The 12,148-nt window shown below is 44.7% G+C and overlaps 3 protein-coding genes across 7 annotated transcripts; 1 reads left to right on the forward strand and 2 right to left on the reverse strand.

The window, feature by feature from the left end:
- Positions 1-77: 77 nt before the first annotated feature.
- Positions 78-1,766, reverse strand: zgc:112496 (uncharacterized protein LOC541336 homolog). The gene is made up of 6 exons (XM_057033367.1): positions 1,580-1,766; positions 1,340-1,500; positions 981-1,074; positions 719-878; positions 424-576; positions 78-267 (listed from the first exon to the last, which is right to left on the reverse strand). The coding sequence occupies exons 2-6, from the start codon at positions 1,462-1,464 to the stop codon at positions 92-94; spliced, it is 708 nt and encodes a 235-aa protein (XP_056889347.1). The 5' UTR covers positions 1,465-1,500; positions 1,580-1,766; the 3' UTR covers positions 78-91.
- Positions 1,671-6,452, forward strand: wdr24 (WD repeat domain 24). 2 transcript variants are annotated; one of them, XM_057033296.1, is made up of 11 exons: positions 1,671-1,801; positions 2,485-2,640; positions 2,836-3,320; positions 3,452-3,629; positions 3,698-4,370; positions 4,505-4,617; positions 4,694-4,818; positions 4,910-5,014; positions 5,124-5,461; positions 5,713-5,897; positions 6,074-6,452. In XM_057033296.1, exons 3-11 carry the CDS (start codon positions 2,840-2,842, stop codon positions 6,240-6,242), a joined length of 2,367 nt encoding a protein of 788 aa, XP_056889276.1. In that variant the 5' UTR covers positions 1,671-1,801; positions 2,485-2,640; positions 2,836-2,839; the 3' UTR covers positions 6,243-6,452. The 2 variants fall into 2 exon arrangements, with proteins under 2 accessions (XP_056889276.1, XP_056889283.1); XM_057033303.1 differs by lacking the exon at positions 1,671-1,801 and adding an exon at positions 2,069-2,093.
- Positions 6,453-6,601: 149 nt separating this feature from the next.
- On the reverse strand, positions 6,602-12,077 carry anks3 (ankyrin repeat and sterile alpha motif domain containing 3). 4 transcript variants are annotated; one of them, XM_057033306.1, is made up of 16 exons: positions 12,003-12,077; positions 11,521-11,704; positions 11,248-11,446; positions 10,977-11,098; positions 10,816-10,897; positions 10,622-10,739; positions 10,327-10,476; positions 9,995-10,111; positions 9,781-9,896; positions 9,535-9,699; positions 9,321-9,445; positions 9,099-9,240; positions 8,556-8,814; positions 8,409-8,480; positions 8,248-8,339; positions 6,602-8,170 (listed from the first exon to the last, which is right to left on the reverse strand). In XM_057033306.1, the coding sequence occupies exons 2-15, from the start codon at positions 11,685-11,687 to the stop codon at positions 8,257-8,259; spliced, it is 1,917 nt and encodes a 638-aa protein (XP_056889286.1). In that variant the 5' UTR covers positions 11,688-11,704; positions 12,003-12,077; the 3' UTR covers positions 6,602-8,170; positions 8,248-8,256. The 4 variants fall into 4 exon arrangements, with proteins under 4 accessions (XP_056889286.1, XP_056889299.1, XP_056889291.1 ...); XM_057033319.1 differs by having other exon boundaries at positions 6,602-8,173; XM_057033311.1 differs by having other exon boundaries at positions 11,521-11,716; positions 12,003-12,061.
- Between the last annotated feature and the right edge of the window lie 71 nt (positions 12,078-12,148).

Genomic DNA, 12,148 nt, shown 5'->3' on the forward strand with positions numbered 1-12,148 from the left:
TGTGTCAGCATAAAACAGAGCTGCAAATAAATATGTAAAAAAAGAACACCGACATTAAACAAGCTTATAGAAAAACGTGCAGTAGATTTATTTATTTCATTTTGCTCTTTTTTGCTGGCGTCTGGCCAGTGTCGGCTTCTGAGCACCTCTCCAGAGAGCTGCCAGCCTTCCCATTCTGCAGAAGTGGGAGCTGCTGCTGTTTGATTCCAGCCATGGCCCACAAACACAGCTCCAGCCTGTGGGGCGTCCAGTCCTGCTGTGGATCCACTGAGGAAAAATGGAAGCTTATTTTTAAAGCCCACCATGGAAATGGTGTGGGGGAAGAAAGGTTCCTAGGGGGTGGTCTAATGATTTGTAAACATTCCTGAAATCCATAGTCCTGCAGCAGAATGCAGGCGGAACCGCCTGTGCTACCAGTATTACCTCTGTTCAGGTTCTTTGCCTTCTCAATCATTCTGTCCAGATAGAGAGCATAGTGCTTGGCGGTGTACTGGATGGGCTTTAGTCCCGGTATGCTCTCCATGGCTTCATCAGACATGAATGCAGCCTCGTCTGGAGCTCCTGCTGCCAGCACAGCTGGAACAAAAATGGACAGTCGGCCCCAGGAAAAGTATATATGCAGCCATGAAGTGAACGGAAACTATTTAACTGGAGAGCAGCAGCTCTCAGCAGGTATTGAGCTTTGATCCATTTGCTTACATATTAATGCTGCGCTCACCTGATGCGGTGGCTGGGCCGACTCCTTTCAGGTAGCTGAGTTCTGCAATTGCTGCCTTTACATCAGGCAGGAGGCTAAATGCCTTCCTGGAGCATTTCTCCACAGTGTCCACACTGTTGGAGGCCACTAGCTGCTGCAGCCTCGGCCTGAACTTCCCTCTCTGTACACCGGCACAGGGGTCACACAAGAACACACTGCGGGTCTGTAGCAGTACGAGTATCTAGCAGAGAGACGACGTCGGAGGTGATTTGCAGATACTTACTGTTAGCTTCCACTCCATCAGTTTCACCAGCTCTGAGTGAGTGATGTGTTTGTCAGGCCGACTCGAGATGAGTGAGGGCAGCTCTTCTTGATACCTGATGGCAGTTTTAGGCTGACTGATTATTCATCTTTTTTTCAGTCTAAGCAAAAATGGCACTCGCCACAGATTGATAAATACTGTAGACAGACAGACGGACGGACAGGCACAATGTCACTTTCAGTCACCATATTGTTTTATGAACAGGGTTATTCTGACCCCCTCTTGGATTCTACCTGAATATTTGAGCTCATCCTGTTATGGTTAATATTTCTTTACTATGCATCAGTTTGAAAATGTGTTTAAAAATAGTCTTGATTTACCATTTGTCCAGGATCAAAAGCTTCCCGGGTGTCTTGCCTTTGACCTTTGCTTCCACTACATCCCAGTAATTATCGTGCACACTCCTCCACGTTGCTGGGTCCTCGCAAGTAAACAGAGCACTCATGGTAGCATCACTTGCAATCGCAACTGTTCCCTGAGACTAGAATAATACAAATATGCGGGGAGACATTTACAATTTTTCACACTTGCGAATTATGCATCAACAATTTCACTCTCACCTTCGAAGATTACCAAAACGTCCAATCTAGACCCGTTTGTTGAAGATGATGTCCGATAAACTCTTGAATCAGAGAAGTTTATTTTGATTTTAGGGAGTTTCTTAAGTGTTTCGAATGACACCAACTCTCGCGTGACGACAGTTCCTGTTTGGTAGAGGTCCCGCGAGAAGATGCAGCTGTACTATTTCCGGAACCGCAATTATTGCCCAACAAGTTCTGAAGGTTTGCCCCTTATGTACTTCTCTGTTGTGCATGTAAAATGTTGCTCACTGTAACGTGCTATTAAACGGTCATTCCTAGGCTCGACGAACTTGGTAGTCTTTTGTGGGATTTTTTAATCTCTCCAACAGTAATCGATAGCTGAAATAGGTTAGCCAGCTAGCATTAGCGTCACATTCCTGGTGTGTTTGTGGTGCTGGAATACTGTAAAGACTCCAACTATAACAAGCATACAACAAATGACTGTTGTATTTCAAGAGAAGTCCATGCTGACATTATTTTGATGAAAAATCCGGTATAGTTTTTGCATAAAGTAAATAGATAAGTCATCCATTTAAATAAGATAACGTTTGTTTTGTATTTGCCAGTCACCTGAGCACGACCCAGTCAGGTGGGACGGTCATAAACAAACACAACGTGGCGCAATGACAGTTGTACTCAAAATAAGAATAACGAGCTATCTGGCCACTATATGCAGTCTTAACTTAACATTGGCATAGGAAAAGACTTTGCAAGATTATAGGTGGGGGTCTTTTCGTGAGATCGTCTTCTCAGTGACTACACTGTCCCAGGAGACTGTGGCTATATGTGTTTATATTTCGTGTCATATTTATCTTTTCTTGTCTCTGCACCTAAAACTGGCTCGGCTATTGACGAGGGCTATTTTCCAACTATTTTTGCTGTAGGCAGCCAGTAGACGGATCCACGCTAAAGAATCTGACAGGATCGTGCAGAATGTCACCAGATACCAAACTCTCGGTTGCATGTTGACCCTGATGGGAGCACATGAAGATGATTGTGTTTTGTTGGAGACGTTGACGGGGCTTGTGATTCTTCAACAAGTAAGTGCAAAGCACACTATTTGTAGCATCCACCACACCTTTTTGCTCCACCTTGTAATGCATACACATTTACTTACTTGAGCACCATCTTGTGGTAAATTTGGGGGAAAAAACTCTCTAGTTGTCTTTTTGTAAAAGTGCTTTTTAGTGCATTTTAAAAGCACTTCTGTACATTTTCACGTTTTTCTGCATCAGAAATATGGAGAAGATGTCAAGGGTTACCACAGCCCTCAGCAGCAGTGCCATCACTGGCCGGACTATGTTCTGCCACTTGGACGCTCCCGCCAATGCTATCAGTGTGTGCCGCGATGCTACGCAGGTGGTGGTCGCTGGCCGCAATATCTTCAAGATTTACGCATTGGAAGAGGAGCAATTTGTGGAAAAGCTGAATCTCCGTGTCGGACGAAAGCCGTCTCTCAACTTCAGCTGTGCAGATGTTATGTGGCACCAGATGGAGGAAAACCTGCTGGCCACAGCTGCCACCAATGGGGCAGTGGTTACCTGGAATCTTGGAAAACCCTCAAGAAACAAACAGGACCAGCTGTTTACTGAACACAAACGCACAGTCAACAAGGTGTGCTTCCACCCCACTGAGGCTCACATGCTGCTCAGCGGCTCGCAAGATGGGTTCATGAAATGTTTTGACCTGCGCAAGAAGGAGTCTGTCAGCACGTTTTCAGGTGAAATGTGACAACTAGTTTGAAAAGTCCCTTAAGGAATTATTGGAGGTGGCCAATGGAGCCATTAATTAGTGGTTACATAAGAAAAAGTTCTACCTACATTACTTTTTCTTTACGCCATTTTCTTCCAGGCCAGTCCGAGAGTGTAAGAGATGTACAGTTCAGTATGAAGGATTATTTCACCTTTGCTGCTTCCTTTGAGAATGGAAATGTTCAGCTGTGGGACATCAGGCGCCCAGACCGCTACGAGCGGATGTTCACTGCTCATACTGGTCCGGTCTTCTGCTGTGATTGGCACCCTGATGACAGGTAAAAGATGGAGATGCATTTGTGGATATTTATCATCTGAGCAATAACCTTTGGGCCGACTTCCTCAGGGGGTGGCTGGCCACTGGAGGGAGGGACAAGATGGTGAAAGTGTGGGACATGACCACCAACCGAGCCAAGGAGATCTTTTGTGTCCAGACAATTGCCTCTGTGGCAAGAGTCAAATGGCGGCCTGAGAGGAAGTTTCATTTAGCTACCTGCTCTATGATGGTGGACCACAACATCTATGTGTGGGACATCCGGAGACCTTTTATTCCATTTGCCACATTTGAAGAACACAAAGATGTGACTACTGGTATTGTGTGGCGGCACCAGCATGATCCTCATTTCCTGCTTTCGGGTTCTAAGGATAGTACGCTGTACCAGCATATGTTTAAGGACGCCACTCGCCCTGTGGACAAAGCCAACCCTGAAGGTCTGTGCTTTGGTCTATTTGGTGACTTGGCTTTTGCAGCCAAGGAGAGTCTGATCAGCAGTGATGTCAACAGGAAGCCGTACCCAGGAGGCGACCGCCGTTACCCCATCTTTTTCTTCAAGAAACCCGACCTGACAGAACAGTTTGCCCACGTCTCCAGTGCCCTTAGTGTTTTTGAGACAGACTTGGACAGTAACCGCATGGACTGGTTTGTCAAAACTGCACAACTCTACCTCCTCAGTGGGAAGCCCTTTGGCGAGCTGTGTGATCACAATGCCAAAGTGGCTCAGGACCTAAAAAGACCTCAGGTGAGACCAACACCAGGAGCCAGACTATACAACTCTAGACAAGACTAGACACTCAACATGCAAAAAAAAAGGATTTTCCATCAACTTCACGTGTAGATTTATTCTGAAACAACTCTCTTCTGACAACTGCAAAGGTTTCCACAACATGGACCATGCTGAGAATCATGTTTTCTGACCCAGCAAACCAGGCCACACCTGCTGCAAACCACAACCACGGTAAATTAGGAGGTTTGCCTTTAATGAACAGGTAAATGAAGGTCGCACAACCATCAAGTGGGATATTTTACACAAATGGTTAATGCACAGGTGCTGTATGCTTCCAGTTTCACCATAAAGGAAATTGGTTCAGTGATGGGCACTGAAAGTAGGCTGGAGCGTAAAGGTGAGAGCAGGCAGGACAACGTCCACCTGGAGGCTGGCAACTCACATATCAGCAATAATAATGAAGGTGAGACAGACTTTAGAACTGTCTGACTGCCTGTGTTACTATAATATAATGGACTTGTCTAAAATAAGTCATCCGTTCACATAAATTCCAGAAAATGAGGAGACAGAAGGCAGCGAGGGCCAAGCCGAGTATATGTTTGGTGATGCTGAGTTAGATGACGATGACCTCTACTCTATGGAGCACGATAACCAAACAGGTCAGTCATAGCTCGTACTTTTTGAGTTCTATTAAGTTCCGGCTCGGTTCATTATTTATAGTAAATCTTAACTGAGAGCTATCGAAATCTGAACCTTTTGTTGGAGCAGAGGAGCAGGAGTACACGCTGCCTCGGGAGGCCTTCCAGCTGCGTCACGAGATCATGGATAACCCGTCTGCTCCCGAACACCTCCAGCAGGACAAGTCCGACTCCCCGCACGTCAGTGGCAACGAGGCCGAGGTCACCTGTCTGACGCCCATCGAGTCGTTCTCGCTCATCTCCATCTCCCAGCCGCTGTTCAGCCCACATCTGGCCGCCAGCTTCTTCTGCCCCATTGTGCGGGAGATGCTAAGCTATTATGCAGAGCAGGGTGACGTGCAGATGGCTGTATCTGTGCTGATCGTCCTGGGGGACCGAATCCGTAAAGAGATTGACGAACTCACACAGGTCAGACGGGAAAAATACTGAAAAGCAGCATCACTTTAGTGGAATTTACAAGAAGAATATTTTTCCAACATTTGATTAAAAAATGAAAAGCCCAAAACAATTCAGACAAATTCAACGAATATTTTCAGTATATTTATGTCATGGCTGCCAGTGAAATATCCAAATCTTCCAACTTATTCCCTGATCTGTAATGTAGAAAACTTGGACACACCAGAATGGGAAACCCTGAGCAAGTTATGTTCCCTTTTTAGGAACACTGGTACACGTCCTACATTGATCTGCTGCAGCGATTCGAGCTGTGGAATGTATCCAATGAGGTCATCAAGTTGAGCACTTGCAGCGCCATTACCTGCCTGAACCAGACATCTACGACGCTGCACATCAACTGCAGCAACTGCAAGCGGCCGATGAGCAACAAGGGCTGGATCTGCGACAGGTGAAAGCTATTATGCCCGTGTAGTAAAGCTAATGATTCCGTACCAGAACGTTCTTTGGTTCGGACTGGTGCCTCTCCAGATTCTCTGTGGTCAGCTCAAGTGTATTTCCTGTTTCATGTTTTTGTCAGAACTTAATGAAGTAGGGCTTGACTTGCAGTCTGCTCCTCCCCGCTAGGTGTCACCAGTGTGCCAGCATATGTGCAGTGTGCCACCATGTGGTGAAGGGAATGTTTGTGTGGTGTCAGGGCTGCAGCCACGGTGGACACCTGGAACATATTATGAACTGGCTGAAAAGCAACGCCCATTGCCCTGCTGGCTGTGGTCACCTGTGTGAGTACACCTGAGCCCGTCTGCTGGGTCATTGCCCGTTAGCATGCTGGTGCTAACAGTAATCGGAGTGTCTGAGGTCTTCAAACGCAAATGTGAAATTCTGTGAGATCTAATTATTACCGCCATCCTAAAGGTGACATGAACAAGTGTAAGTCTGGATTTTAATTGGTGAAATTGTTACTACACACAAACTGCAGAGAATAAAAGATTTGGGTGATCTCGTATTTGGAGTGTTTTAGAGTTTCTAACCCCTTCTGGGATGTCCAGTAGGCTCTACTGAAACAATTGTTTCATCTCCAGTGGACTGTTGACATTTTTTCAGTCTTTTAAACGTTTTTGAATTGGTGTAAATCTTAATATTGAAGATACTGACTTAATTTAATCAACAGATGCCATTTTATTCAAGCAATACACTATGCATTTACACTTGAAGTTGTTCTGGATCCTGTTTCAGCCTGTTTTCTTGAATATTTAGAGCGGAGCTTTTTATGCCTTTAACCAACATATATTTAAACATTACACAACATCTCATTCCTCTGTGATCCGGTTGGATAGTACAAAAGATGCAGTTTCAAGTCATTTGGGAGACACACCACTTATCACCATCAAAATCTCAATGTTATTCCACTTTATTTTAGCCGTTATGTAAGAGAAATGTTTAAATCCAGTAGCATAGACAGGTCATATTCAACAATAGTCACAGAGGCAATGGTCCAATTTTTTTCCACACTTGATGTAAATACGTTTTTAAAGGGATATACGAGGGCGCAGTGACAACAGCACAATTTTAGGACCATCCATCCATCCTCTACCGCTTATCTGGGGTCGAGTCGAGGGGGCAGCAGCCTAAGAAGAGAAGCCCAGACTACCCAGCTACAATTTTAGGACAATCTAAATAACTTCCTGTAATGTTGAGGCTCCAACACCACAAGATAAATATGTTTCATATGTGAACAATTCACTCAGGGGCGCTATAGGAGGGGGAGAGACCCATCTGTTCTATTTCTCACATTGTGTTATATCTGTGCAGAAATCAAATGGGTTTCCACCACAACCTTTGATTCTATTACTCTTTTTTTGTTGTTTATTCTGATTTCATCACAACAAACTGGCACCAAATCACGATGGAACTACATTCTTGTGCAGTTTGTCAAACCAGTTCTAAAATGTCTCCTTGAATTCTCAATGACGCTGGTCTAAAACTGATTGTAATATTTTTTAACTACTCAATTTATTGTTGCAAAGTCAAATACAACACTGCATATTCTGATCACCTAATCTGTTCAAGTAGAGAAGTGTTTTTCTACTTTTTTAGATTAAAAATATACATATATATGTGTGACTATTTCGTGATTTAAGTCAACAACACTGTGGAAAAGACAAAAGCGCCTTTAAAATATCTGTGCATGGATGTAATTTAGCTCATTGCCCCTGGTGTAAAAACAATACTGTAAATAATTAAACATCTTGCATCGGTCTATCCACTCAAGATCAGCAGGACACTGTTTTTACAGCCTGTGCACAATAGTTCACATAAACCTCTGCAAGTCCTGTTCAAGGACTTTCCATATCATTTCAACCACATGTTTAATCCTAGGAAATGTAGTTTTTAAGAACTTTTTCACAGTATTGCAGCCCATCTTTACTCTCACTTTCACTTGGAGCGCCCTCAAAACAAACTCCAGGAAGTCCAGTGAACACCAGCACAGGTGTGTGAAGGCCAGGGAACCTTTATGCCCGTTTGTCACTTCGCTGCAGCGGCTGCGTTTGCCCTCGGCCTTGTCCACGTCTGCCCAGCTCTGGTCATCAACCAATCACAGAGGAGAAGCAAATCTGAAGCCTGCGTGCCGCTCTGCTTCAGCGGCACTCACCTTGGCTCTGGCCTTCTCGGACTTCGAGGTTGTTCAGGGTGGTTAGATCACCCGCCGTCAAATCACAATGGCTGCTTGGTGACAGAAACACTCCAGTTATTTTGTCTTCACAACTGCTGCCCTCCCACTCTGGTCGCTGTGTGCTCACCTGTAATGGTTAAGGCCTTTCCCAATTATCGGAAACCTTTTCAAGGGCACTTAGACGTCTCAGACTCTGAAGCACAATTTGCAGTTTCCCCACTGTAATAAGAAATATCAATATTAGACATCATTAATAACACTAGTTTATTGAACATTACGTTAGCTTACCTAGTTCTTCCTCATTGGAGTCTAATTTCTTTTTTAGTTCTATGTTACTGAAGCATGACAGCCCCTCCTTGACTGCAAGAAGAAGAAGCAGAGTCCTTTAATTCTGATAACAGTGAAAGGTGACGTGCAGAAGACGCCACACCTCACCTCTAACGTCTGTGTGACCTCCCTGTACACCAGAGATGCTCTTCTCCTCAGTAGTCAAGCGGGACAGAAGTTCCGAGCGGCCGGCCCTGAACTCTGCCAGTGTGGCACTCATGTCCTGAGCCAGGCGGTGGTTCTCCACCAGCTCGGCGTTGACCCTCCTCCACGCCATCTTTTCTTCCATGAGGCAACCTTCCATCACGGCCCGCAGCTCCTTCTCCTGAGACACCTGACTCTGAAGGCTCGCTACTTCTTCACAGCGCTGTGAGGAGGGAAGTAGTGCAGCCATGAACGTCTCATCCACAGAAACACGGAGCCAGCTCACAATTCCATGATACATGAATCACAAACATAAATCTTTATATACAGGTATGTCGGTCAATGTATTTCGAATGCAAAGCCCAACTTTCGGTCTTTAATGCAATGAAATAACCATAAAAAATAAAAAGTTAAACAATCCCAAAGGGACTGATTTCTGAAATTGTACACAAGTTCCCTCTGAAATAAATTCTTTGCATGGCAGTCAATTTAGTGATTTGTGGTTACCTTGTGTAGCTGAATGGCCATCTCCTGCATCTTAGCCTCAAGCTGGTCAGCGTAGGCCTGTTCCAGAGCGTCACCGGGAGGCCGAGCGCTGCTGTGCCATCTCGCAATAGCCGAGGTCATTTTACGCTTGGGTCCAAACAAGCTGGAGAGCAGGAAAAAGGTTTCACTAACCCAAATATGATGAGTTGAGGGTGGCAAACGTGGGTATTTGATGTCTCTTACGTGATCCCTATTTCTTTCAGATCATTTTCTGTCAGGGTGAGAAATATCCGCAGGTCAATGTCCTGCTCCTCCAGTAAAGCAAGATATTTAGAGAAGCCAATTTGTTCCAAGAACTCTGCGAGGTCCTGCAGAAACAGCAGCATTGTGGGATGTCAAACTAAGACTGACCATAAGAAACTACACACACACAAGAGAAGAGTAAACGTTCATGTGCCTTTGGGCCCGTGTAGGAGGGTGGAAGACCAGCATGTGACCTTGCACCACAGTTGACCCCACCACTGGAGGGAGCTGCATCATTGCTTCCATGGCGCCCTTTGAGTTTTGAGTGATGACCTTTACTCATTCTGCGAGAGCTGCTCTTTTTGCATTGGTCAGAGTCCTGGTAGAGAAAGAGGCAGTGTCACTACAACATCTGTCTCTTCTGGGGATTGACTGAAAAGGTTTGACCTTCTGTGCTGACCTCATTGCTCTCTACAGAACCTTCCCAATTGAGACCAGTCACGTGAGGCAAACCGTCACTGCTGCTACTGCTGCTCCTCATGGTGGGCATGTCGTTGTCAAAGAACGGGCTGTCGTCTGGAGCGGTATCAAATGATAAAATGCTGTTGGTGCCATTCATCCAAAAAGTGCATTATTTTTCCCAAAACATGATAATGGAGAGCTGTGGTTCTGACCTCTGCTGCTGTTGCTCTGGACATCCAACTCATTGATGGGTGAGGTCACATCACGGAAGCAAATACCGTCGTTCTGTTCGCCGTACATCGTGTATCCCGGTGGTGCAGCATTGACCTCTGTGAGGGTGAATAAGTGGGATTAGCAAACCGTTATTTTAGATGATGAATTAACTGTAGAATGTGATTTACAGGCAAAATAATGTAGATGAGCTAATGTAAAATGTTTTTTTCTTCTAGTCTAGAGCTGAATGGTAAACTTAATTCATTTAATATGAATTCTGCAGTGTCAACACATAACCAAAAACACACAAAGCATCGGAATGTGACACTACCACACTGTTTGCTGGTGCCTCCTACTCGGAACTTGGCGATGGCCTGTGGTCCATCATGGATGCTAATGCCTTTAGCACGGTTTCGACTTGGCCTTGACCTCGGTGGAGCACTGTCAGAGTCCTCTGAGGAGCTCAGGTCTTCAAAATGCCCTGATTTAAGCAATGTGGAAACAGTATAGTTTGTACAGTGAACAGCTCCATTTAAAAAAAAAACATACTCATGTTGTATGACATGTAAATAGCAACTGGAATGTAATGTATTGATGCTGAAATGTTGGGCTCTTTGAACAAATACCCAGTTTGATCCTTGGAGACTGTGAATCAATGAGGCTGACGATCTTGGTGTAGCCGTACATCATGGCCAGAGCGCGGGCATTCTCTCCTTTAGTGTTACGTTCATTAACTTTAACTTTCTGTAAGCAAAAGATGTAGAATAACATCTGTAAGATCAGCATAATGATGTTTCCAGTGACAGAGGTAGCAGCTCACATGATCAAGCAGGTGCTGAACAATGATTTCATGTCCAGAAGCAGCCGCCTCCATCAGAGGAGTGAAACCAGACCCTGGCTCCCTGTTGACCACAAAAAAGAGCAATGAATAAGTGGCTGGAATGATGGAGTTCTTGTGAGTTAAGAGGAAAAGTCTCTTACTTTACATTGGCATCAGCCTTATTATCCAGAAGGAACTTGACCATCTGCTGGTGGCCAGTGCTTGTGCAGTGAAATAGAGCCGTCCATCCTCGACAGTCCTTCAGCTCCAAATCAGCACCTTGCTGTCGGAATAAGAAACAACTATTTAACCAAACTGATACTGACTCTCTCTACATTTAAACTGTAAAGTGTGTGGTTTCAAACTGGTAAAACATGCTCCTGTTAGATTTTTGAACAAACTACCAGAGTACAGCATCGACTTGTTCGGTACCTGCAGCAGAAAGTATGCAATACTCTCATTTCCACAGCTTGCTGCTAACATCAAAGGAGTTACTCCTTTGGCAGTGGTAGCATTTACATTCACACCAGCCTCCAGCAAGAGATTTGCAATGTTGTCATGTCCAATATAGGATGCATACATAAGTGGCGTCCATCCACCCTTGTTTTTGCCGTCCAGGTCAACCTCACGTCTGAAAAAGCAACACTCAATTAATAAAATGTGTAAAAGAAAATGAATGCTTCAGGTTCGGCCATTATTACCCACTTCTTAATGCACTCGGCCACCACGTCGTACTGCCCGATGGAACAGGCGGTGTGCAGGTCCAGGGGAACATCCAGTTCCTCGGGTCGGATCAGGGACTCACCCAGCCACAGGGAAAGGCTGGAACCCAGCTGTTCGGATTCACTGGCCTCATCACTTAGTTCGGACATTTTTCAACACCACACGCCTAGAAACACAACTACTTTTATAAAGGACAACGCGTTTACACTGTATCGGCCCTATTGTATGTAGAACTAACATTTAGAAAACCTGTTTTGGAACATTGTGCACACGATATGAAATCATAACTCTTTCCTTGTGTTACCCAAAAACTTATGGCTAAACTCTGAATTCAAACTTAGCTCAACACTAGTCTGAATTAAGTATTTATGGAATACATGTTTCGATCTATAAAGTTAAAGCTTGCAATCCCAAATATTTTATACGCTGGCCAATTGTCTATAGTGATAATAATATTAACTTACTTTCCGAAGGAACGTTTTTTCGGCGAGAGAAACTGTTTTGAGTGTCACATTGAATTGCGTTCGTCCTAAAACAGGTTCCGCCCTTTCCTTTTTAAAGGTACCGCTTAATGCAATTCACAGCAAGTTTTCGTTAAATAAGACGAACT

The sequence above is a fragment of the Takifugu flavidus genome, chromosome 1, assembly GCF_003711565.1.
Source record: "Takifugu flavidus isolate HTHZ2018 chromosome 1, ASM371156v2, whole genome shotgun sequence".
NCBI classification, from domain to species: Eukaryota; Metazoa; Chordata; class Actinopteri; order Tetraodontiformes; family Tetraodontidae; genus Takifugu; species Takifugu flavidus.